Source organism: Protopterus annectens, chromosome 2.part1, assembly GCF_019279795.1.
Source record: "Protopterus annectens isolate FY-2018-M chromosome 2.part1, PAN1.0, whole genome shotgun sequence".
Lineage (NCBI taxonomy): Eukaryota > Metazoa > Chordata > Ceratodontiformes > Protopteridae > Protopterus > Protopterus annectens.
This window is the reverse complement of record NC_056729.1, coordinates 1,712,470,834-1,712,496,386: the sequence shown is the minus strand read 5'-3', so window position 1 is coordinate 1,712,496,386 and position 25,553 is coordinate 1,712,470,834. Positions and strand designations below refer to the sequence as shown.

General features: G+C 35.4%; 1 protein-coding gene across 1 annotated transcript in view; it reads left to right on the top strand.

The window, feature by feature from the left end:
• Window positions 1-25,553, top strand: part of ALPL (alkaline phosphatase, biomineralization associated) — a 693,762-nt gene that overhangs the window by 222,683 nt on the left and 445,526 nt on the right. Inside the window, exon 2 of the mRNA XM_044063160.1 lies at window positions 1,392-1,553. Coding sequence (XP_043919095.1) covers window positions 1,496-1,553 — 58 coding nt within the window. The 5' untranslated portion in view covers window positions 1,392-1,495. The remainder of the gene's footprint in view (window positions 1-1,391; window positions 1,554-25,553) is intronic.

Here is a 25,553-nt window from a genome sequence, read left to right as displayed (position 1 = left end):
GTCTCTCCATGAAATTCATCTTAATTTTATGTTTATTGTTACTACAGTAAGTCTTACTATATTTATAGGGCATGGTATATCCCAAATCTTGAGCTTCTCCTGTAACCTGAGATCTGATTTTCTTTACCATGAAGGCATTATAGCCCCTCTCAACAAAAATCCTCTCCATGTTATCAAGTTCCATCAACCGATCCCTTTCTTGCCTACAAATCTTTAACAACCTATTAAATTGACTCTTTACTATGCCCTTAAAAACATGACAAGGATGCATACTATCAAACTGAAGTATAGCATTCTTCCAACATTGCTTCCTGTAGAGGGTTGAAGTCAGTCTACCCTCCTGTATATTCAAACTAACATCAAGAAAACTGACTGATTTATAGGAAGCATCAAATGTAAACCTAAGAAAATTATTGGTAGTTTCTAGATGTTTCATGAAAGTCTCAAACCCTGTAAGAGTACCATTCCAGACGATCAGGACATCGTCCACAAAACGTCTGTAAATCAGCACCTTGCTGAAATCTCTATGAGTGAAGAGAAACTCTTTCTCCCATTGATAGACTACTAAGTTCGCATAAGTGTTGGCACATGGGGTGCCCATGGCCACACCAGCTTGTTGTAAATATAGGTCATCCCCATGTGCAAACACATTATGCGACAAAACCAAATCTAATAACTGACAAATGAGAATTTCATCCTGGCAATAACTTCAAGAGACCATTATTCTGCCCTCCAAATGCAAGGAAGGAAGCACTTTGTCTCTTCATTCTCTGTATTTAATTTGCAAGTTGGAGACTCTCAAGCTAGCCTTGCTAATGTAGTTCTTTGTGATTTCATGACTTTTGCATTAAATGGTTGTATGTTTGCTCAGGAAGCTTTTTATATTGGTATGCGTAACTGCGCTGTATTACATGTGTGGCTCAGACTTGCAGGGTGTGTAGGATACTATTAAACGTTACACAATGCTCTCCCTGCTAAACACACAACTGTCATTTATGTAACAACAAAAATACTATCGTTTATTTAATTTGCTGCTATGATATCAGATAGGTATTTTGGTGTTTAAGGTTAAACATTCATTTTTATGGGGTAGACATATAAAAAGTTATACAAAAGTCTTGTAAAATAAAACTGTCTGCTGATGGTTTTGTTCTCAGCATGGAACATTAAGTGGCAGTAAGGTTTTCATATTAAAAACTGCAGGAAATAAAAAGATATAACATTTGAAAATGTGCTTTTTCATTTCTGTCTAAAAGTACACCTTCCAATGTTTTATTACATTGTACTATACTTAATGTTTATTATTATGATGTAATGATGATTGATAGGAAAGCATACCTTTTCCTTAATGATTTAGTTAAAATATGAAACACTTTTTTTTCTCTCTCCAGGAAGACAGATGATTTGAAAAGAATCATCAACTTTTGCTTCGTACTACAAACACTGAATATCCCAATTTACTGGTAGATAAGAAGGCATCAGCTGCACAATCATAATGAAGTCCCACCTACTTTTACTGTTCATCAGCATGGCTTTTTCAGTGGAATTCCCAGGTATGTTGCAATAACTTGAAAACTGCTGTTGAAATTTTTGTCCCCAATAATGCTCCCCAGAGTTATATTCTGGATGGAAAAGTCAAAAACATTTCCTGGTTTCTACATTCCTTCATCTTACTGGTTTTCTTTACTGGTGTATGGTAGTAAATTTTATCATCACAGTATTAAGATCCATGGCAGAGGTTTTGGCTGTGACTAAACCTCAGATAACACAGGTTCATTTAGTAGCCCATGTGCTGGAGAAGCCAATCATGAAAGGACAGACATGAGCTGCTAATGTTGATTTGCCCATCCGGGGAGGAAGAATGGCAGTTGAGACCTGCCACAAGAGCTCCACCTGTGGGAAGAGTTGAATTACAACACTATTGCTAAAGATTCTGCAGAATGTGAGCCAGTCAAATGACATAGCTGTGCTCTAACTGAAGTCATGGCTATGATGAAACATGCACTTCATAGGGTCAGACATAGTGAAAGTTGCATCATGGTCAGTGAATGTATTAGGAACATAAAAATAAGTCTGCTAATCCCTTGCCAAATGGCAGTAATTATTTATAGCTGTTGCATTCTCCCTCTTGTATCATGAAATATGAAGAGTCAGAAAGACTTGATAGACCAAGTGCTTGTGGCTTAATGGCCATGAGAGGACTAAAGGCTAAAATATTATTTAAAAATTTTTCGGTGAGAATGGTCTCCCATTGGGATTTGGACCTGTGAAGAAAGATGTCATCTCTGAGAAAGGACTCTGCCACTTTGGCCAGCTGAACAAGTCATTATTTATTTTTCTTCCTTTTTTTTATACTACTCCTGTTATGACTGTACTCCCAATCTGCAAATGGAAGGTATTTGCAGGAGGACCTCTCTCTTCTCCCATTTTGCTTATGGAGAGTCCACTCAGACAATCTGCTGTATTTCTCCCTCTCTCTGTGTACATGCTGTAATATTGTTTGCATGCTTATAGTATACTATAACGCTACTTGACTACAGAGTAGTACTCTTATTCTTGTATATAATTCCTCTGAATTACTGTATTAACCTTTTACATTTGCAACCTGAGTTATTGTTATATATATATATATATATATATATATATATATATATATATATATATATATATATATATATATTGTTTATATTCTGTAATTTTTTCTGGGGCTTATCCCCCCAGGACTCCGCTGAAAACGGGCACTAGTTGTCCAGTTTGGGCCATCCTGGTAAACAAATGTTAAATAATAATAATATGTTCCGTTAGCATTCTGAAGTATGTTCATGTTTCTGTTTTAATTCCTAGTGCATTTGGAGAAAGTGGAAATCGTACTGTTTTATAGGCTCGTAAGAGAGTACTAGGCTGTCATCGTTTGTGGACATTTTAAGCAGCCGTGTTGGCCATTTGTCACATAGCTGTGTTATCCCATAGGTATTTAACTATCCTTTCCATAATCTTATTTAAATAATTTTCATTTTAAAAAGATCTAACTGTTATGGTCACTCCTTCAGTATATTGGGTGACCCTACAAGAGGCAGGACTTTTAAGCACTAGGAGGATAGGGGGTCAGTCCTGAGGTAAATTTCCTACTTGCCATTCACTGGACTAAATTACATTTGAATAATGACACAAATGAGCAGATGAGAGAGAGTTGTTGTTGTACAGCTGAAGAAGTCATTATTTATTTTTCTTCCTTTTTTTATACTACTCCTGTTATGACTGTACTCCCAATCTGCAAATGGAAGGTATTTGCAGGAGGACCTCTCTCTTGACAAGCTATGACTTGTTCAGCTGTACAACAACAACTCTCTCTCATCTGCTCTGTTATAGACCTATCAAAAGCTTTTGATATGGTCAACAATAGCTTACTTATCAGTACTTTAAAAACCCAATCTCTTGACCCACAAGCTATTCTTTGGTTTAAATCCTATCTAGATAACAGACATCAAGCAGTTCTCTGGGACAACAATCTTTCCACACCCCTCCCTGTGAACACTGGAGTCCCTCAAGGCTCTATCCTAGGCCCTCTTCTTTTTTCTATCTTTATTAACAATCTCTATACTGTTGTTCCACAAGCCACTTGCATACAATACGCTGATGACTCTACTCTAATCTGTACTGCCAAGTCCTCATCCTCTCTCCAAACCCTTACGCAAATGGTATTTAACTCTGTAGAAAAATGGTTTACTGATCAATGTCTCCTCCTCAACCCCAAGAAAACCAAACTATTACTCTTCACTCCCACTCAAAAATCACCACAGATCCACTTCACTATTACCTCCTATAATGGAACTTGTATCTCCCCTGATCCTACTGCACGCCTTCTGGGTATAACCATTGATCACAACCTCAGCTTTGATGACCAGATCAATAATACTATTCAAACTATCAATAAAAAACTGGGCTCTCTGTATAGAATCAAACCCTTCCTTACACAACTGGCTAGAACTTCCATTGCCCAGGCTCATCTTACTTCTACCCTATTCTATGCTTCTGCCATTTATACCAATCTGTCTAACCACAATCTTACCAAGCTTGAATCTAGCTATAATAATATAGTCAGATTTGTAACTGGCTCTCCCTATAGAACCCACCACTGTCTCAACCTCAAACAACTCAAATGGTTAGAACTACAAAACCAACTACGATATAGTCAACTTGTAATCACACAAAAAATTCTGTACCACCCTACTAATACTCCTATCCTCTCTAACCTGATCTCCCCATATAAAAATCTTACAATGCTATGCTCAGCTAGCAAGTTACTAATTGCCAACATTAAATCTAATAACAAAGCTGGGGAATCACTCTTTACCAATGTTGTGGGCAGAATCTGGAACAACCTTCCTACAACACTAACCTCTCTTTCATCTACTCCACTCTGTAAGAAACACCTCAAAGATCATCTAAAAATACATTGGCCTGACTAAATATTCTTATTCTCCTTTCTCTGCCCCTTTTCCCCCTACCTCCTGGGCTACTGCCCCACCATAGTTCTAACTATTACAAGCTAACTCTTCTCTATTTATATCTTCCAGCCTACTCTCTTCTCCCTCTTTGACTAAGTGAATGTCAGTTTGCTTTTCGTGCCAATTTGCTTTTCTTGTCAAATATTGTATGAACTTGTGCTGATTGTACCTTATAACTCATGGCTTAATTGCTGTTTAAAACCTATACCAAGACTTTGTAACTTTGATCACTCAAATTGCTTGTACTCTCTTTACAATCATTTTGTGCCTCAAAATGTATTTTTAAGCTTGTTTTTTATTCTAACTATTGTATGTAGTAATCTTATCATACTTGGAGCTTTTCTCCACGGGCCTCTACTGAAAAAGGATATGTATCCAGCTAGACTAGCCCGGTCAACAAATATAAAATAAATAAAAAATAAAAATAAATAAAAATTGTACACGGATGAGAAGCCTATTCCAGAGCAGTGGTATCCTCTGAGAGTTATCTGTCTCTCCAAACTGTTCTGTTTGTTTCAGAAGAAGTTTAGGTCCCTGGACTAGGCATTCCTAGTACCATTAGACTTGTGTATGTGAGGTAGGTCTGTAAATACTGAGTCAGAGGATGCCTTGTATATAAAGCAGCCATGGGTCATCGCTTAGTAGTTTGTATGAGACAGAGTATAGTGACAGAAGTTTGAGGTAATCCATGGACTATGGGTCACCGCTTAGTAGTTTGTATGAGACAGAGTATAATGACAGAAGTTTGAGGTAATCCATGGACTATGGGTCATCACTTAGTAGTTTGTATGAGACAGAGTATAGTGACAGACGTTTGAGGTAATCCATGGACTATGGGTCAGCGCTTAGTAGTTTGTATGAGACAGAGTATAGTGACAGAAGTTTGAGGTAATCCATGGACTATGGGTCAGCGCTTAGTAGTTTGTATGAGACAGAGTATAGTGACAGAAGTTTGAGGTAATCCATGGACTATGGGTCAGCGCTTAGTAGTTTGTATGAGACAGAGTATAGTGACAGAAGTTTGAGGTAATCCATGGACTATAGGTATTAGGCCCAATATTCTTTTTGTAAGAAACTCTCTGAGGTTCTAATAGTTGTTGCAAATATCAGGAGGGGCATTGTACTCCATGATGAGCCTAATGAGGGCTGAATAAAGTGGGAAGATATCTCTGGACCTAGAAGATGCCCCTTTACTTATAAGCTGCATAATATAAAAGGACTTTTTTACAACTGTGGACACATGTTGGTTCAATGCTAGGTCACTATCTGTGTAAGTTCCAAATCCCTAACTACTAGTTCTACTTTTACAAGTGTATTGTCAGTGAGATAGTTCCCTGGGGCAGTCGGTTTTCCAAAGGACACAATGATCTTTTTGGCATTTAGCTTTAGTCCATGACTCTGACATCAGCTATTTCTGTGGGACAAACCTTCCTGTAGGTTGGTGAGTCTTTCGGGGGTGCAATGACAGTTCACATCTTCCAGTAATTCACAAACCAGAGCAACCATAGACCCTTTGCTTGCTTTGACTTCAGAGAAATAGATGCCAAAAAGGAGTGGCCCCCAGCACAGACCCCTGTGGGACAAGTTTTTTTGTGACAGTAGCTTCTGCTATCCTAACTTCATCTTTTAGCCAGTTTGCAATCCAATGGGTAACCTAGGAGTTTGTTCCTAATTTAGCTAGTGGTTGTACTTTGAGTGTGTTTTTTTCTCAGATTTGGCCTTGGCAGTTTTAATTAAATGCCTGGGTTTTGGTAACGTCAGTTTTTGCTGCATGTCACTCTGGGAATGTGGGTATTCATGGAACAAGTACAGATTTCTGTAAGATATATATTTTAAAATAAAATTTACCACTGCTAATGCAGGCATGGTATACCTTTTTCAGAATTACATTGCTTTTGCCACAACTTTTTCAATATGACACCATAATCTTTAATAACCAGCAGGGAGAAAAATAATCTTTTGGTATCTTTTAAGAAAATGTATACATTTGTGAACCACAGAATTCGTCATATCCATCTGTTAGGTTAGAAATTCACACTTACCCCAAGTTCTTGACAAGCTTCCAGTCCCATAACTACCAGAAACAAACTTCTGTTTTTTTAGCAATGTTGCCAAGACAGCAAAATGTCTTTGTCAACACTTGCCTGAGTCAACAAAGTATTATGGTTTTGTGATTCAGCTTATAAGTAATTTGCTCAGTATGTTTTCTATTATGCACTTTTTATTCTAGTCGACGTTGTGAGGGAGGTATAGCTTATCCCAGCTAGTAATGGACATAAGGTAAAACACAGCCCTAGTGTGTGTGTGTGTGTGTGTGTATGTGTGTGTGTGTATAAAATAATATATAAATACACACACACACACACACACACACACACACACCCACACAAAAGCATACACACTGGCTGCCATGTGTACACACATTAACACACAGACCAACACATGCAAGCATACACCCTGGCTGTCACATACACATAGGATGTGCATACAAATTAAGCTTTTAGACTTTGACACAGATGACCTGCATTTGATTAGGAACATGGGGGGGGGGGGCAGAGGGACTGGGGGTGGGAGGATGAGAATGACCTGCTAACACAGGGTCATTCTTCTTGATGGGAGGCTTCTGGTTCAGCTTGCTGGACAGGCGACACCGGCAGGAATGTAGCAGGTGTATCACCCACACCAATGAACCTAAGGCATCCTTCCTGTAACAGTGTGCTATTCTGAGAGGGTTAGCATGTGTTGTAGCATACATGTGCCCCTGGGAGGGGGTAGGTTTGGGGAGGAATCGGATCCATGATTCCTCCATTTGAAAATGCTTTGGTAAAGAGAGAGAATTTTTAACAGGCAACATCACTGACTCCACAAAATCAGACAATAATACAACAGGAAGCTTTAACTTTGTTAAATATGATAGAAACCTCCTAATAGACACAAATAACAACCAACAATTACCCCCTCGCCAACTGACAATACAACATAAAACTCCCAAATTCAATCCTCCTAACTATGTACCTTAGCAACTTACAGACCACCATTTTACCTTGGAAAACTCCTTGTTAAAAAAGTCAAAATGGCTCTTCTCAACATAAATGAAAAGTCTGTCTGCTCTTGTCTCTCAAAACTGCATACCATCTTCACAAAACTGTCAGATCCTTTCATAGCAGCATCTCTCACTGATATATCCTCACCTTTTCCTTAATGACTTGTACCTTTCCTACAGCCTTTAAGTACCTGTCCCAAAAAAGCAAACCATGAAGAATACAGACCTCCAGAATATTTGTTCCCTATAACAACTTTTTTATATACAAACAACTCTGGGATCATACACAGAAATATTGAATTCTTTGTGATAACATGATTTCAGAAATTCTGTTGGTACCATTACAGCGTTTTACACAGCCATTTTTAACTATGTGTTTTATTCACCGATTATATGTTGCCACTTGTTGACTTCATTTCACAAGAGGGATATAACCCAAAGTCATCATCCAACATATTGTGACTGTATAATCCTAGTGCCAAGGTGTACCCGGAGTACGTCTGGTCTCTTTGTATGTTCTTTTACAATGCAGTTCATCAAGAAGAAAAAAGTGGTGATAAAGTGTGCTACAGCAAACTCATTTTGGAAGAATCCGTTTCTAGCTGTAGAATTCTGGTCAGTATGATACACTGCAAGAACTGGGCAGCTTTCCATAGGCTAGTACTTGTGTATGTCGTCCAATCAGTCTGCAGACTATTGTAGGCCTAGCCAATAACCAAAGATCAGAATCAAATTATGTACCTTGCATACCTCTCAACTTAGAGCAAGAAATCTGAGCAAACCGTACAATAATGGGAGAACAAAGGCCCAAAAATAAGGACAAGTTTTTTTTTTTCAAATATTTTATTGATTTTCAAAAAGACAAAACATAATTTCTACTAGAATACAAATGAAACAAAATACAAACTATATACAATATGTACATATGGCCTATATGAAAAAAATGAGAATAACAGAGTTAGAGAGAGGTAGTTACACATAACAAAAAAAATCAGTGTAATTTCTCCAAGTACTAAGAAGATGTGGAGATCTTTAAATTCTCACTGAGAGAAAGAACTTTCTTCCAAGGATTGTTGATCCATTTATTAGGTAAGATTCTTGTTTCTTTTACCTTTGTTTCCATATGTATTGTTTCTTCTAGTAGAGTCATAAATTCTTGAAAGTTGGGTTCAGATGGTTTTCCATTTTCTTGTAATACATTTTCTAGCAATTGCTAGTATAGTCAATAGCATATACAAAATCTTCTTGCTCATAACATTTGTTTCAGTTGCATTCAGAAAAATCATGGATTTAGTTAGTATGAAGGAATCTGAAAAAAATAGCTTGAAGAAAATTTCCAATCTCCTCCCAGAATTTTTTAATTTTGATACAATCAAAAAATATATGAATCCAATCAGCATTACAATTCTGAGAACATCTCCAACAAAACAATTATTTAGAAGAGTCCATTTTAGCTATCCTATTGGGACTGTAAAACGCCCTGTGTAAGAATTTCCATGAAAAAAATCTTCCACGCTTGTAGATTGGAAGCTAATTTAATAGAATACAATACATTTAATTTTGTTTTCAGAGGAAAGGTTAATCTGATGACCTTTAGTAATAAAGTTCCAGAAGTTTTGTTTTGGATTAACTTTGTAGATTATTACGTTTTTATAGAGCATTGAGGTTAAATTAGACCAATTATGATTATTATAGATCGTTTCTTGGATAATGGGAATTCATTTTGGTTCAGAACTAAAGGAGAAATTATTGATTATTCTGTATAACTCTTGAGCATGAAATAAGATGCTTTGAAGTATAAGCCAGTCTGAATTTGGAATATCAAAGGTGTTTATTATTTGTTATATGTTTAAGACTGATGAGTTACTAATACAATGTTGCCAACAGGTAATTTTTTTTAGTTCCCAATTATTTATAATGTTTTCATGTAATTTGTTGGGAAAGTTTTTAGTTATTTTGAAAGGAATTAAGAGTTCCCACCATAATTTAATGTCTAAGTTTTGAGTTTATGAAAGATCTAAATGAGTTGTAGATGTAGTTTATGAAGACTGAGTTGGTGGGTTCCGAAACGTTAAATTGTAAATTAAGACATATTTTCCAAAATGTATTTATTTGATCATTTGAAAGAGTAATTTTGTGAATTTATTCTCATTTAAAAAAATAGAAATATGGAGGTATTTCCAAGCTGATGAAATTTTTGGGTCTATCCAGTTGAAAACTATTTTGAATATAGAAGCCTTAATATATGTCTCTAAGTCTGGAAAATTAATTCCTCCCATTTTCAAGGGTCTAATATGGTGAGCATAGGCTATCCTGTTTCATTTAGGGAACCAGAGAAAATTTAAAAGCATTTTATTTATGTCTTGTAATAGTTTTTTATTAGGTAGCATTGGAATGACTTGAACTATATAGTTTATTTTTGGTAATAATACAATCTTTATTAATTGAAGTCTATCTTCAAACTTTAGGAATACTTTATTCCACTTGTCAGTGAGTAGTTATATGGTATTTAAGATTTTTTTATAATTTGTAGATAGAGTGTTATTAATATTGTCATCCATAATAATTCCTAGGTAATTTATAGAAGAGACCTGTTTTCCTGTTAAATGGACTGGAGTTATGAAAGAATTTTGTTTTTTTTTTATTTAAATGCATATAATTAGATTTAGATTTACTTATAAATAAACCAGAGCTATCAGAGAACCTTTTAGTCTGTAGATCTAACTCTTTAAGAGATTCTTGTGAGACACTCAGAGTTAAAGGTATATTGTCCGCAAAGAGCACGATTTTGGAATTAAATTGATCATAAATGTCTATACCTTAAATTTTTATGTTTTGGCATAATGTAATAGCAAATAATTCTATTGCAAGAGCGAATAAAACGGGCAACAAAGGACAGCCTTGCTTTGTACATTTGAGTATTTTAATGGGTTCTGAAGTAAAAGGGCCTAGTTTTACATAAATAATCTATATAAAAATAATCTTGTGTATCAAAGTAAAGAAATGAGATGAAAAATCAAAGATTTCTAAAGCTTTGAAGAGATAATCCCATTTCAGCGTATCAAAAGCTTTTCAATATCGAGAGCTATTAGAAGAGCTTCTCGACCGTCCCTATTTAAAATGTTGATAAGGGACAGTATTCTTAAAATATTATTGTAAGTATGCCTATTGTAAATAAAGCCAGGCTGATCAGAATTTATAATATGTGTTAAGGATTTTTTAATTCTATTTACAAAAAAGGATACAAATATCTTGTAGTCATTATTTAGCAAAGAAATTGGTCTATAGGAATTACATTGTTTTGGATCTTTATTTTCTTTTAATATAGAAGTGATTAAAGAATATTCCCAAGAGGGAGGAATTAAATTATCGGTCTGAATTACATTTAAGGTTTTATGGAAAATTGAGATGGCTGAGGGAGGAAATAACTTGCATAGTTCCATTATAATTCCATCTATCCCGGGGGCTTTATTATTTTTGATTTCTTTAATTTTATCAACTAGTTCTTTAAGAGAAATTTGTTTTAAGATCTCAGATTTTAGTTTATCTGGAATTTTATTTATTTTAAGTAAACTTTTATCTACATCTATATGTTGAAATTGTGCTGAATTACTGAGTTGGTGGTCAGAGTAATGATATTTAAAGGCTTCAAGAATATCATTAATGTCTGATACCATTTTATTGTTTCTACCTTCATGAATGATTTTTGTAATATTGTTATCTGAGGCTTGTCTTTTAACTCTCATTGAAAGATTATGCAGATGTTTGGGCAACATTAAGTGTAAGTTGATTTTTAGTTTTTCTAATGCCAAATTTGTTTTATGAGTTAATATTTCATTGTATTTGTTATTTAAGTCTGTAATTGTTTTCTTTTTTGTTTTTGGATGTTGTGAATTATCTTTATTGATAATTATAAGCTTATTTTGAATATTATGAAGTTACGATTCCCATTCTTTAGCCTTATTTTTAAACCAAGCTAGAATTTTACCAAATAAGTAAGCTTTTAGTGTATCCCAGATAATTGTCAAACATATATCATTTGAATGGTTAATGTCAAGAAAGTTTTGATCTAACCATGGCTTGAATTGTGGTAGTTTGGTGATGTATGCTGGTATCCTTGTTGTGAAGAGCAACCTTTTAAAATCCATTTCAAGTTTTAAAATAAGTGAATTATGATCCGAAAAGGGGCAAGGGAATATAGAAAAGTTAATTATTTCCATACTTAATTCTTGAGCTGCATAAAATTTATCAATTCTGGTTTGGGTGCCAAATCTATAATCTCTATGAGAAAAGGATTGTGAGTTAGGATAACTGTAGGTGTCAATTAGATTTAGGTTCTCACACCAATTTCTTAGAGCTTTTCATAGAGAAGTAAGATGGAAGTGCTTTTTATTCGAGGTTTCAGAAATGTCTAAAGTTCAGTTGAAGTCTCCTCCTAGAATCAAAATACCCTTATAAACTTTGTTAATTAGCTCTAAATGTTTCCTAACAGTTCCTATCCCTATACCATGAAACCAATAGGTGTTAACAAGTGTCTATATTCTATTATTAAATCTTATTATTACAATTGAAATAAGACCTTTTTTGCCTTTTTACTTATAAATAATTTGGAGAACGATGACATTTTTTTCCTCCAAAGTATTAAAACTCCTTTTGTTTTTTTCTTGTAAGATGAGCAAGATAGATTTATATATTCCAGTGGATTCCAATTAAAATTATCATCTGATTTTAGATGGGATTCTTGAATAAATACAACCTGAATTTTATTTAGTTTCAAGTATCTAATTAAATTGGATCTTTTCCTTGGATTGTTTAATCCATTAACATTTAAGGATAGTAAGGTTAAATCCATCAAGTATGACTTTCTCGTGAGTTAATTGAAGTTTTCATGTTTGGTATTGACTGGATGATAAAGAGTGTAACTTTATCTAGAAAAAAAATTGCGTGAAATAGTTAGGTTAGTTCTCCCTAACAAATTGTATAAAGTTTTATTAGAGATAGGCCAATAAAATGAAGATTTGAATACTGAATAAAAAATAACTAAGAGTAACCATATTAATAAAGAGTTTATTAAAAACTTTAACAAACATGAAGTGACATGCACTTCTAATCTGAGTGGACATATAAGTTCAAACAGATTAACTTTCATGACAAACAAAAAGTGATTAATGACAATAACATGTCTGAGATCCAGTATGAGTTAATAGGAGATCTAAAATTAATTTATATATCTACTTTTGTTGTTAGAATTGAATGATTAGATGAACTTTGTAATACATAAAGGAAACAGATTTGAAACTGATGTAATAGAAGCAGCTTATTCAAAACAATTGTTAATGGGAGCAAATAGAATTTTAAGTAATTGTAAGTGTATAGAACAAAAGAAGATTTCATATAATAGAAACATTAATTCTAAGTTATAAAATAATCAAAGTAGAAAGTCTAGGTATAATGATTGATGAATCCTATTTAATGATAAATACTGTAACCAAATAAAATAGTCATAGTTTAGTAATAAATAAACAGATGCATAAATAATCATAAATACATAAATTTTACATATTATCTACTTTGTCAATGCCTTAACTATTTTAAATTAAAGAATATACTAGCCATTAGCAAAGTTAGTATAAGTAAGTTCATTTACTAGAGTTGAAATTAAGTATCTAACGATGACTAAGAAAATCCCTTCTGTCTTTTGAGTCCATTATACTATAAAAATACTATAGTTTTGAACATATTGTGGGAATTAAACTTGTAAACTTTTAGTATTTAAATAATATAGCATACAATCAAATTACACACAGTAAACTCAATGAAGCATGCCAGATATAGAAGCATCACACTTATTAAAATACAAATATTTATCCAATTTCATTTCTGGCATGTTTAGATTATAAAATTACTCGGTGAATAAGCATAACAGAACAAAGTACACTAGATGTAAAGCATCATTATTGCCACTGTGTAAAGAATTTCATTTTTAACTATCAATAGGATGTTTGAAGAACTATTATAAATCAGCAGCCACAGATTTCCTCAATATCAATATTCATTAATACAAGGATAATAAAGTTAGTAATGTACTGGTTCACTAAGTTATTAATAATATTACTTACATTCTTTTTGGGTAGTGATTAACAGCGCAGTCAATCCCAAATCAAAATTCTGTATTAGTTCCATTGTACTATACGCAAAGAAAATGTCTTAAGTTATTAAATACATGAAGTCAGTACTAGTGTTATGAATTTACCCAAATCAAAAAGATATGAAGTATTGTTTATAATTGAAAGTATAAGCATCTTATTCCAGAATTATGGCAATTTATATTCTCTAGAATGTCATATTTATACTGAGCTGTTATGCATATCTTTATTATTTATTGTCATCTTAAAGGTAAATATTCTTAAAACCCATTTCAAATTTGCTAAACATAACCCATAGAGAAATCTGGATCAGAAATTTAACTAAACAGATAGCTTATATTATATGTTTGCAAATTAAAACAAAGAATCAATACTTGCAAGTTCATTTCTGCCTTCTTCTTTCGGCTGCTCCTGTTAGGGGTCGCCACAGCAGATCAACTGTTTCCATTTCTTCCTGTCTTCTGCATCTTGCTTTGTCACACCAACCACCTGCATGTCCTCTCTCACCACATCCATAAACCTTATCTTAGGCCTTCCTCTTTTCCTGTTACCTGGCAGCTTCATCCTTAGCATCTTTTTCCCAATATACTCTGCATCCCTCCTCAGCACATATCCAAACCAACATAATCTTGCCTCTCTGGCTTTGTCTCCAAACCTTCCAACCTGGGCTGACCCTCTAATATACTTATTCCTAATCCTGTCCATCCTCATCACACCCAGCAAATCTTAACATCTTCAACTCTGCCATGTCAAGCTCTGACTCCTGCCTTTTTGTCAATGCCACTGTGTCCAACCCGTATAACATAGTTGGTCTCACTACCCTCTTGTAGACCTTCCCTTTCACTCTTACTGGTACTAGTCTGTCACAAATCACTCCTGACACTCTTCTTCACCAACTTGATCCTGCCTGTACTCTCTTCTTCACCTCTCTTCCACACTCACCATTACTCTGAACTGTTGATCCCAAGTACTTAAACTCATTCACCTTCACCAGCTCTACTCCCTGCATCCTCACCATTCCTCTATCCTCCCTCTCATTCACACACATATATTCTGTCTTAGTCCTGCTGACCTTCATTCCTCTTCTCTCTAGAGCATATCTCCACCTCTCCAGGGTCTCCTCCAACTGTTCCCTACTCTCACTACAGATCACAATGTCATCTGCAAACATCATAGTCCACTTCTGCCTACTATGCATTTAATCTTGTCTATAGTTTTAAATAAATAGAAAGAAAAATACTAATTTACCCATTAAGCATCTGCTATAGTTAATTTAGACTGTCTCCCGTCACTTCCTACACTAAATGCTTTGTTGTTTCATAGGATGTCTGTTGTAAGAATAACTGTGATCGCTGATGGTGATGTGAATACCACACACACTTCTTTTCTATTACATTAAGATACGGGATAAAACCTCAGCCAACATTAAAGACTCACCAGCCTCACTTACTTACAAATTAGGCATATAGTACTGGCTATAGAGAACCTAAACTGATGACATAAAAACTATATATAGAGACGTTACTGAGGTGCATAACTGATGTAAATTGAGAACAAAAATCTGTTGCGAAAACAGCTGTATGCAGGGTGCTAGAAACTAGTGGCATTACAATAACTTAGTGGGAATTAGTAGCTTTATACATAGCCAAAAAAACTGAGTGCAAATTTAAAAATAATCACTTCGTCTATTAACCTGACAGGATAGCGGACTGAGTTAACATACATGTTCTGAATGTTACAAGTTTATAGCTTTCAAATATAGAATGACATTCATCTTAAGCCACTACTATCATGACAAGTTAAGAGGCTCAACTAAAATCCAAAACAAATCTGCATTAGTTGAGAGGTATAGGTAGGGGCAGATCAACCATTTCGAATGGACATCTACACAAGAGTTGAACCGTACAACTATAAAGGAATAAAACACCAGAACAGCGACCAGCTATCCTATTTTCTGCACTCATGAGCACCAATTTGAGCACATTCCAGCTCTAAAGCTTCCATCTCCAAGACAAGGGACATTGGCTGTTTAAACGGAAGAAGCTCTAGGATCGAGTACCCCAAAAACCACTAACAGCCTACCTGTAAGCACCACACACATCCGCATTCACTCATAGCAAGCCACTACACAACACATAATGCATAACTGCCATCCCACCACCACAGGAGATCTGGGCAATCTAAACAAAACAGAGGGACACAGACCCCAAATCAGACATCCTCCCTGACAATTGTTCTCAAAAAATGAATGAAAGGGGTAATTTACTAACTTACACTCACTGCACACTCCTCGACCGTCCACATTCCCACAGAAACCAGACAAACTCTGCAGCACGCCAATGTCTCTCCCCCTCAAAACAACTGCCCGATGCAACAGCCATGCAATCACTGCAAGCACTTGCCCGGCAATGGAAAGCACCCAAAATAAGTGTTAACAATGTATGAGACCACATAGCAACAGATCCACAACTACATCGACAGTTCTCCAATGGCCCAACAAGGACAAACCTGTTCACATATTTCATCATCCCCAGGCAATCACGAAACACAACAACACAGTAAACTAAACTGTCAAATCCCATAATGGGCACTGTTCACCACCAATCTTCAAGGAGCCTCAGCCCTCCCCACATCATCATTCGCGCAGTTGACAGATATAACAGCAAAAACATGCACCGCACACCATAGCATCTATCCTCATCTAGAAAATATACAGAACCTTCTTTATTTTATCTCTAAATTCACAAACTAGCCTAGCCAAACATACATCCTTAAACTAAACAGTGCATGACTCAACAGTAAAGCGACAGTGTAAATCGGTACAGTGTACTCACTGATGTATAACACGAACTGATCTAGACAGACACCCTCCTAAAAACTGAAACATTTTCTAACCATAGAAGACATTAATATTTAGTAAATAAATAATATCTCAACTAAACAGACTATTTAATCAATCAGAATAGACAAGTGAAGTCAAAGAATGTGAGATGAAAGCTCTTGTCAGTAACAACTATAAAGCTGTATATACTTATGCGGCATAAATGTGTGGGATAGATAGTACATGAGTTATTTTGATAATAGGTGAGGTTAATTTAGTTTAATTTATCTATAACTGTGTGTAAAAAACATTCAAGTCTTCATATTCCTATATTTTAGGATGAGAGCTTCCATGTTAATTATGTAGATTCTATTTCAGAGGAGAGACATTTGTTAGCTCGAGGCTGTTTTAAACAAGCATGACAGTAAACAGTCATAATGGAATGTTAGAACGCTAAAATTGAGTAGAGTAGTAACTAAAGTCTAAATTATAAAATATTGTAGTATATGTCAAAAGAAATATAAGCCTTTTAGGAGTTAATGCGCTTGCCAAAAAAGCTGAAAACCAAAATAAATGACAAAATCCAAATGGCGAGAGCAAAACAAAGCAGATGTCCCAAAGTAGCATATAAATATCCTCGATACTTCAGTAGTCCACAGTATATGAATGAATAACCAGTACTGCAACTAGTTCAGTATAAAGAATATATAATTTATTTTTCACAAACAGGTTAGCGCTTTCACCAGATGGCTTCATCAGACCTACTAAAACATTTCACTCATCAGTTTAAATACAAAAAATGGCGGGAAAAGCAGCCAGTCTTAAAGTGGAAGAATCAATTATCATTTCCAACCCGTATAAAATCAACTCAACTGTTCAAATATATACAATAAAACAATAATCAATAAAAACATTCATATATATATCTAATATTTAATGCACTAGAAACATAAATCATACTCAATTCATAGATAAAAATATCTAAAATGTATATGCATGTCTGAAAAATATGTACATGCATATAAACGTAGATATATATCTGAATAAAAAACAAATATTCGTGTTACAAAATAAAATAAAACCTGTGATATATATATGTAAATAGGGGGACTATAAATAGTGAACTATAATATAAAACAAAAATGGATACATATCTAAACATGACCTAAGCCTTCAATTTCCTCATCTTGAGGAAAGGTTGAATGGGGACCTTACCATTTAATCCAGGGCTTATATCAGATCTGAATCTCATGATCCAGTCAGTTTCCCTCGCTTCTGTAAAAGTCTTAATGTCCCCTCCTCTAATACTCCTGAATATATTTTCCACTATTTTAAATCTAAAACTATGCCCCTCTCCTCTCTCTGTGACATAATTTGCTAGGGCATTGGTCATGGATCTTATCCTGATGTGATACATATGCTCACGCATCCTATCCCTCAGACACCTATTGGTCTTGCCAATGTAAAATGCGGAACATCCCAAGCAAGATGCTAAATAAACAACATCAGTGGACATAGAATTGCCCTTAGCTCGAAACGTGAAAGCACCAAAACCAGAAGGATGTATGAATGTAGGATCAGAATCAATCAAAAAGCAAAAAGAATGTCAGACATAGATGGCACGGAAATAGATTTGTTAATGACTTTTTTGGAAGTCATATTGGTATCTAATGTTTTTTGTTTTAATAATAGAATTTTCCTACAGAGGGATGGCGTGGCTATGGGCACTTCTTATGCCAATAGCTACACCAACCTCTTTATGGCTGAATGGGAATACAGGTATATGTTTCAGATGACCAATTACAACAGTTTTGTCCCATTTTATAGACGGTTTGTAGATGACCTGTTCCTTTTATGAACAGGTACATCTGATGAATTGGATGAGTTTGTTAGTGAGGTGAATTCTGTTACTAGATATCTTAAGTTTACTGTTGATTGGTCTTCTGATAAGATTCCTTTTCTTGACATTTATGTAGAGAAGTTGGGAAATGGTATGATTAATACTGGATTATATAGAAAGTCCTGTCATAAGAATGTTCTGTTACATCGACATAGCATGCATCCTGGATATGTATATAATAATATTGTCAGAGGACAGGCCGTGCGTATCTCTAGATATAATCCGATAGATTTGAACTTTAGGAAAGGATTAGATGATTTACATCAGAGGTTAGGGGCACGGAATTATTATAATAGAGATTTGATCAATGGGATGCTAGATATTAATGAGTTGAGATCTAATGTAGCAGCTCCTTATTTCTCTACTAGGACACATGACTATGACCTTCTGGAAGACAGAAAGCCTAGAGGGGGAATGGAGTCTAATAATGTAATTTTCCCAATTTTCTATACTAAAGATGTAGGAATTATAAAAGATGTAATTAAGACACATTGGCATATTTTATCAGTGGATCTGATTATAAAAGAAGTTATAGGGGTTACACCTAAATTTGTCTATAAGAATAAAATGAATTTGAAGAGACTGTTGTGTTATCCGAGAGATAGTAGACAGGATAGTTCCAATGAACCCTGTATCACTTCACCCTGCAATCATTGTAATTTTTGCTTTTTGATTGATTCTGATCCTACATTCATACATCCTTCTGGTTTTGGTGCTTTCACGTTTCGAGCTAAGGGCAATTCTATGTCCACTGATGTTGTTTATTTAGCATCTTGCTTGGGATGTTCCGCATTTTATATTGGCAAGACCAATAGGTGTCTGAGGGATAGGATGCGTGAGCATATGTATCACATCAGGATAAGATCCATGACCAATGCCCTAGCAAAACATGTCACAGAGAGAGGAGAGGGGCATAGTTTTAGATTTAAAATAGTGGAAAATATATTCAGGAGTATTAGAGGAGGGGACATTAAGACTTTTACAGAAGTGAGGGAAACTAACTGGATCATGAGATTCAGATCTGATATAAGCCCTGGATTAAATGGTAAGGTCCCCATTCAACCTTTCCTCAAGATGAGGAAATTGAAGGCTTAGGTCATGTTTAGATATGCATCCATTTTTGTTTTATATTATAGTTCACTATTTATAGTCCCCCTATTTACATATATATATATCACAGGTTTTATTTTATTTTGTAACATGAATATTTGTTTTTTATTTTTTGATATATATCTATGTTGATATGTATGTACATATTTTTCGGACATGCATATACATTTTAGATATTTTTATCTATGAATTGAGTATGATTTATGTTTCTAGTGCATTAAATATTAGATATATATATATGAATGTTTTTATTGATTATTGTTTTATTGTATATATTTGAACAGTCGAGTTGATTTTATACGGGTTGGAAATGATAATTGATTCTTCCACTTTAAGACTGGCTGCTTTTCCTGCCATTTTTTGTATTTAAACTGATGAGTGAAATGTTTTAGTAGGTCTGATGAAGCCATCTGGTGAAAGCGCTAACCGGTTTGTGAAAAATAAATTATATATTCTTTATACTGAACTAGTTGCAGTACCGGTTATTCATTCATATACTGTGGACTACTGAAGTATCAAGGATATTTATATGCTACTTTGGGACATCTGCTTTGTTTTGCTCTTGCCATTTGGATTTTGTCATTTATTGTAGTATATGTATTTAAAAATCAAAAAACATTTCAAATTAAGAACTGTATAAAGTATAAATGCATACAGCATGCATTTAATTGCTGCTAATGAAGCAAAAATCAAGGGTGTCACTTGAACAAGCTATTGTTATTATACAAGTTCTTAGTAAGTAGTTATATTAAGGACCATTAGAGAAGTCTAAACACCTGAAATATAAGATGTAATCTTAGTAAGGTTCAATCAGAAAATGTAAGAAAACATTCTTATAGGTGTATGGTAGGAAAAAATACATACTTTTTGAATGATTAGAAGTGAAATCAAGTCCTAGTTGATGTTTTGAGAGTAGTAGTGACTCCAGAGTTTCTAGGGTCAGTTTTCAGTTTCTTCATTCTCATATCAGTCCAGTTATTTTTCTCAGAGGTTCTTTTTAAAGTGGTGGAAGATGACCAATCCATGTCTTCTGGAATTGTAGTTATGCTGTTGTTTTTGATGAAAGTTATAGCTTCTTTGACATTGTTGAATGTTCTTATGTCATTTGAATAAATGATTCTGATTCTTGCAGGGAAAGCAAGTTGTGCCTTTATTTTATTTTGTTTCAAAAATCTCACAAAAGGCCATATTTTTTTCCTTAGTTCCAAGACTCTTGAGGAATAGTCATTGTCATATCTAATTTGGCTCTTATTATATGTCAATGGATGACCTCTCCAGGCAGATTTGAGAACAAGTTCTTTGTCTAAATAAGACATAATAATAGATCTAGGAGGCATATTGGAAGAAGAAGGAATAGGTTTCCCTGTAGCTCTGTGTGCTCTTTCTATACCATTTGATAGACCTTCCTTTAGGTTTAATATGTCTGGAAGCCAAGAGTTAAGAAATAAAATAATGTCCTCACCTTCTGTTTTTTCTGGAAGACCAAAAATTCTAATGTTATTTCTCCTTTCTCTGTTCTCTAAATCATCTGTTTTACTGATTAGCCATGTATTCTGCTGTAAAAGAGATTCACAATGAGTTTCATCTTTCGGTACTTTTCCGTTAATGGAGCAACACTTTCAATGCGATTGTTCAGTAATCCAGTTCCTTCACATGTCTGTACCACATATCTGTAAAATTATTTGTTTTAATAATAACTTTTAAAAAATAGAAGTCATTTTTAATTTTTACACACATCTTGTTAATAGACGTGTTAAGGTAGTAGATTACGGTTGAACGATCAAGTTGAAGGTGCTGTTACAAAGACAAAAAGTAAAAAATAAACATACATAAAATTTGGAAAACCTGTCTTTTTTTTCAATAGTCATAATATCCTTGCCCTTGTAAGATAACAATATATTTGTACATCCTAGCAATGGTTATTTCCATTGTCAGTGAAGCCTAGCTAAATCAGTACCTGAGGCTTTAAAAAGAATGCTTAGTGCCGAAGAGCTGTTCCATGATTCTGGTTGCATCTTTGTAGCTGCAAGATGCCAATTAAGTTTAATTACAGATTTGGATTAGGACTTTATAAAGAATATGTTTAATAGTATGCATATTAAGGATAAATACATGTTATAGTATGCATATTATGGAGAAATTGATTTGTTTTATTTTGTACTACTCTGTTATCAGCCAAACACTTTAAATGCGGTTGCTGACCTCCAAATCCATTGTCAAACCATGTCTTTTTGATGTTAATCTTAACGGGTGTGTGTAAAATAATTTAATGGATAATATTTTAAAAAAAAGAAGCTGTAACACACCTGTTAAGATTAACATCAAAAAGACATGGTTTGACAATGGATTCGGAGCTCCGCAACCGCATTTAAAGTGTTGCCCCGATAACGGAAAATAACCCATCTTTCTTAAGTCTCTCATCTATGTCACTTAGAGAAGTTTCCATATCCAATATTTTTGATTGTTGCTGCTGCAAGATTTCATTAAGGACATCAGTCTGTTTCTGACAGTTGACTTTTAGATTTTCAAGGTTGTCTGTAAATCTGTCCATTTTGAGAGATAGTTCAAGTAGTGTGGCAGACATCAGTTGAATTTCCTTTTTCAGTGAAGTTTCAGGGTGTGAAGACTTAGAGTTGCTCATTTCTGTATTGAAGAAGTTATCTCCAGTTTATTTGACAGGAAAATTTCGATAAAAATGCATAAAATCTGGTATTCTTATAGAATTAAGGTTCCTTAATAAGAATTTACTACTTTTGAAAAATAAAAATGATTATTTTCCTGAATTCTGGCACTAGACTGTGGAGCTCATAAAAGTTGCTGTTACCAGTTAGCCATCTAGGCTGTGCCTCCCAATAAGGACAAGTTTTAAATGTTGCTTTTATGAACTTAGAAAGTTGCTAGAATAACTGGATTTGTGTTGGCTTGCATTTTCTGAAAGATTTGAAGTCTGACACTCAAATGGTATGTCAATATTTCATGACTTCAAGTCCTTGGAGATTTGCCAGAAAACAACAAATTTTATGAGGAACAGACCAAAAATGTGTGGCAAAACTCAAAACAGCTGAGAGGTATAGTGAGGTAAGGACCTTAACTATAACCTACCCCCGCCCCCCCGGTGAATGACATTCCTGGACATGAAATAGTGGTATTACTCAATGTAATAGGTAAATCCATGTAGAGGGTACTTGGAAATCAGTTTCAGACACAAAAACATTAAAGCTACAAAAAATCATGGAAATATAAAAAGGACATTCTGTACCCAAAATGCTGGTAATAGTTGAATGATTTTGTTACAGTCGCTGCAACAAGAAACAGTTTAATTGACATGGTGTATGGTAGTGCTGAAAAAGCGTGCAGGAAACTGTGAGTTTGGTCTGAATTCAGATGAAGTAGTTTGCGACAGGCATACATTGTTCACCCAGTGTTATCTGAATCAAAGTTAATTTTTCCAAGAGAATCAAGGATAGAACGGAGAATAAAATGCAGTGGGCAGAGATGAGCAACGACATACGAAGAATCGTAACGTGCCGTTACAATAAGGAAAGCTGAAATTCACATAAATATTTAACATAATGTGTAATTACAATAAGCATTACAAGAACTTTAGAAAAAGAAAAATGCCGTAATTGTGGAAAGCTGGACATGTTAGTGTATGTGTGTTGTGGGGGGTGTAGACCTCCACTATTTGATTACTCAGGTGTGAGTATATTTGTGGAAAGCTGGACATGTTAGTGTATGTGTGTTGTGGGGGGTGTAGACCTCTGCTATTTGATTACTCAGGTGTGAGTATATTTGTGGAAAGCTGGACATGTTAGCGTATGTGTATGTGTGTTGTGGGGGGTGTAGACCTGTGCTATTTGATTACTCAGGTGTGAGTATATTTGTGGAAAGCTGGACATGTTAGTGTATGTGTGTTGTGGGGGGTATAGACCTCCGCTATTTGATTACTCAGGTGTGAGTATATTTGTGGAAAGCTGGACATGTTAGTGTATGTGTATGTGTGTTGTGGGGGGTGTAGACCTCTGCTATTTGATTACTCATGTGTGAGTATATTTGTGGAAAGCTGGACATGTTAGTGTATGTGTATGTGTGTTGTGGGGGGTGTAGACCTCTGCTATTTGATTACTCAGGTGTGAGTATATTTGTGGAAAGCTGGACATGTTAGTGTATGTGTGTTGTGGGGGGTGTAGACCTCTGCTATTTGATTACTCAGGTGTGAGTATATTTGTGGAAAGCTGGACATGTTAGCGTATGTGTATGTGTGTTGTGGGGGGTGTAGACCTCTGCTATTTGATTACTCAGGTGTGAGTATATTTGTGGAAAGCTGGACATGTTAGTGTATGTGTGTTGTGGGGGGTGTAGACCTCGGCTATTTGATTACTCAGGTGTGAGTATATTTGTGGAAAGCTGGACATGTTAGTGTATGTGTGTTGTGAGGTGTGGGGGGTGCAGACCTCGGCTATTTGATTACTCAGGTATGAGTCTATTTGTGGAAAGCTGGACATGTTAGTGTATGTGTGCTGTGGGGGGTGTAGACCTCGGCTATTTGATTACTCAGGTGTGAGTATATTTGTGGAAAGCTGGACATGTTAGTGTATGTGTGTTGTGGGGGGTGTAGACCTCTGCTATTTGATTACTCAGGTGTGAGTATATTTGTGGAAAGCTGGACATGTTAGTGTATGTGTGTTGTGGGGGGGTGTAGACCTCGGCTATTTGATTACTCAGGTGTGAGTATATTTGTGGAAAGCTGGACATGTTAGTGTATGTGTGTTGTGGGGTGTGGGGGGTGTAGACCTCGGCTATTTGATTACTCAGGTGTGAGTATATTTGTGGAAAGCTGGACATGTTAGTGTATGTGTGCTGTGGGGGGTGGGGGGTGTAGACCTCGGCTATTTGATTACTCAGGTGTGAGTATATTTGTGGAAAGCTGGACATGTTAGTGTATGTGTGTTGTGGGGGGTGTAGACCTCTGCTATTTGATTACTCAGGTGTGAGTATATTTGTGGAAAGCTGGACATGTTAGTGTATGTGTGTTGTGGGGTGTGGGGGGTGTAGACCTCGGCTATTTGATTACTCAGGTGTGAGTATATTTGTGGAAAGCTGGACATGTTAGTGTATGTGTGTTGTGGGGGGTGTAGACCTCTGCTATTTGATTACTCAGGTGTGAGTATATTTGTGGAAAGCTGGACATGTTAGTGTATGTGTGTTGTGGGGTGTGGGGGGTGTAGACCTCGGCTATTTGATTACTCAGGTGTGAGTATATTTGTGGAAAGCTGGACATGTTAGTGTAAGTGTGTTGTGGGGGGTGGGGGGTGTAGACCTCCGCTATTTGATTACTCAGGTGTGAGTATATCCATATCTCATTTGCTCTGCACTTCAAGCAAATAATTACCTTTAAAAGTTTTAGGCCTACTATTTAAAGGCCTGCACAGCATGAAATCCCTCCTTTTAAAAAGAGTTTTGGTACCCAACTCATCTTTTCAGACCTGCAGTTCAGCTGCCTCAACACTGCCAAAGATTTCTAGGTTCAGACGGGTCATCTAGGCTCAAATCCTCTTATTTTAATGCCTTTTATATGTGCTGCACTGGAAGCGTTGAGTGAACATATGAACCTAACTGGGGGAAGGGGTGTCAGTCTTGTCTTGCAAGTCATCTACAGAACTTCCTGGGACATTTTTCATTCCTGAGTACTGTTTGTTCCTTGTGGTTAAGTGTGTGTATTTGTTCAGGTAAACCCACTTGAATAAAACCTGTCTTCAGGTTCAACTTGGGACCACTGTCTGGAAAAGTTACTTGGTGTGAGTTAAAAAATATACAGCTTCAGATAAATGCAACTAAACCCAGAACTACAGGCTGGCATTTCTTTGCAGCTCATATAGCCTTAATTCTTTGTGTTTAAAACTTTGTAACAATTTAACTTTATTAGTCTGTGCATTTTGTTGTGTAATGTCCCAAACAAAGGAAACTGGTTGAAATGCACTTGTGTGCTATGAAAAAAGGGGGAGAATGTTGAAAGTTAGGGTCA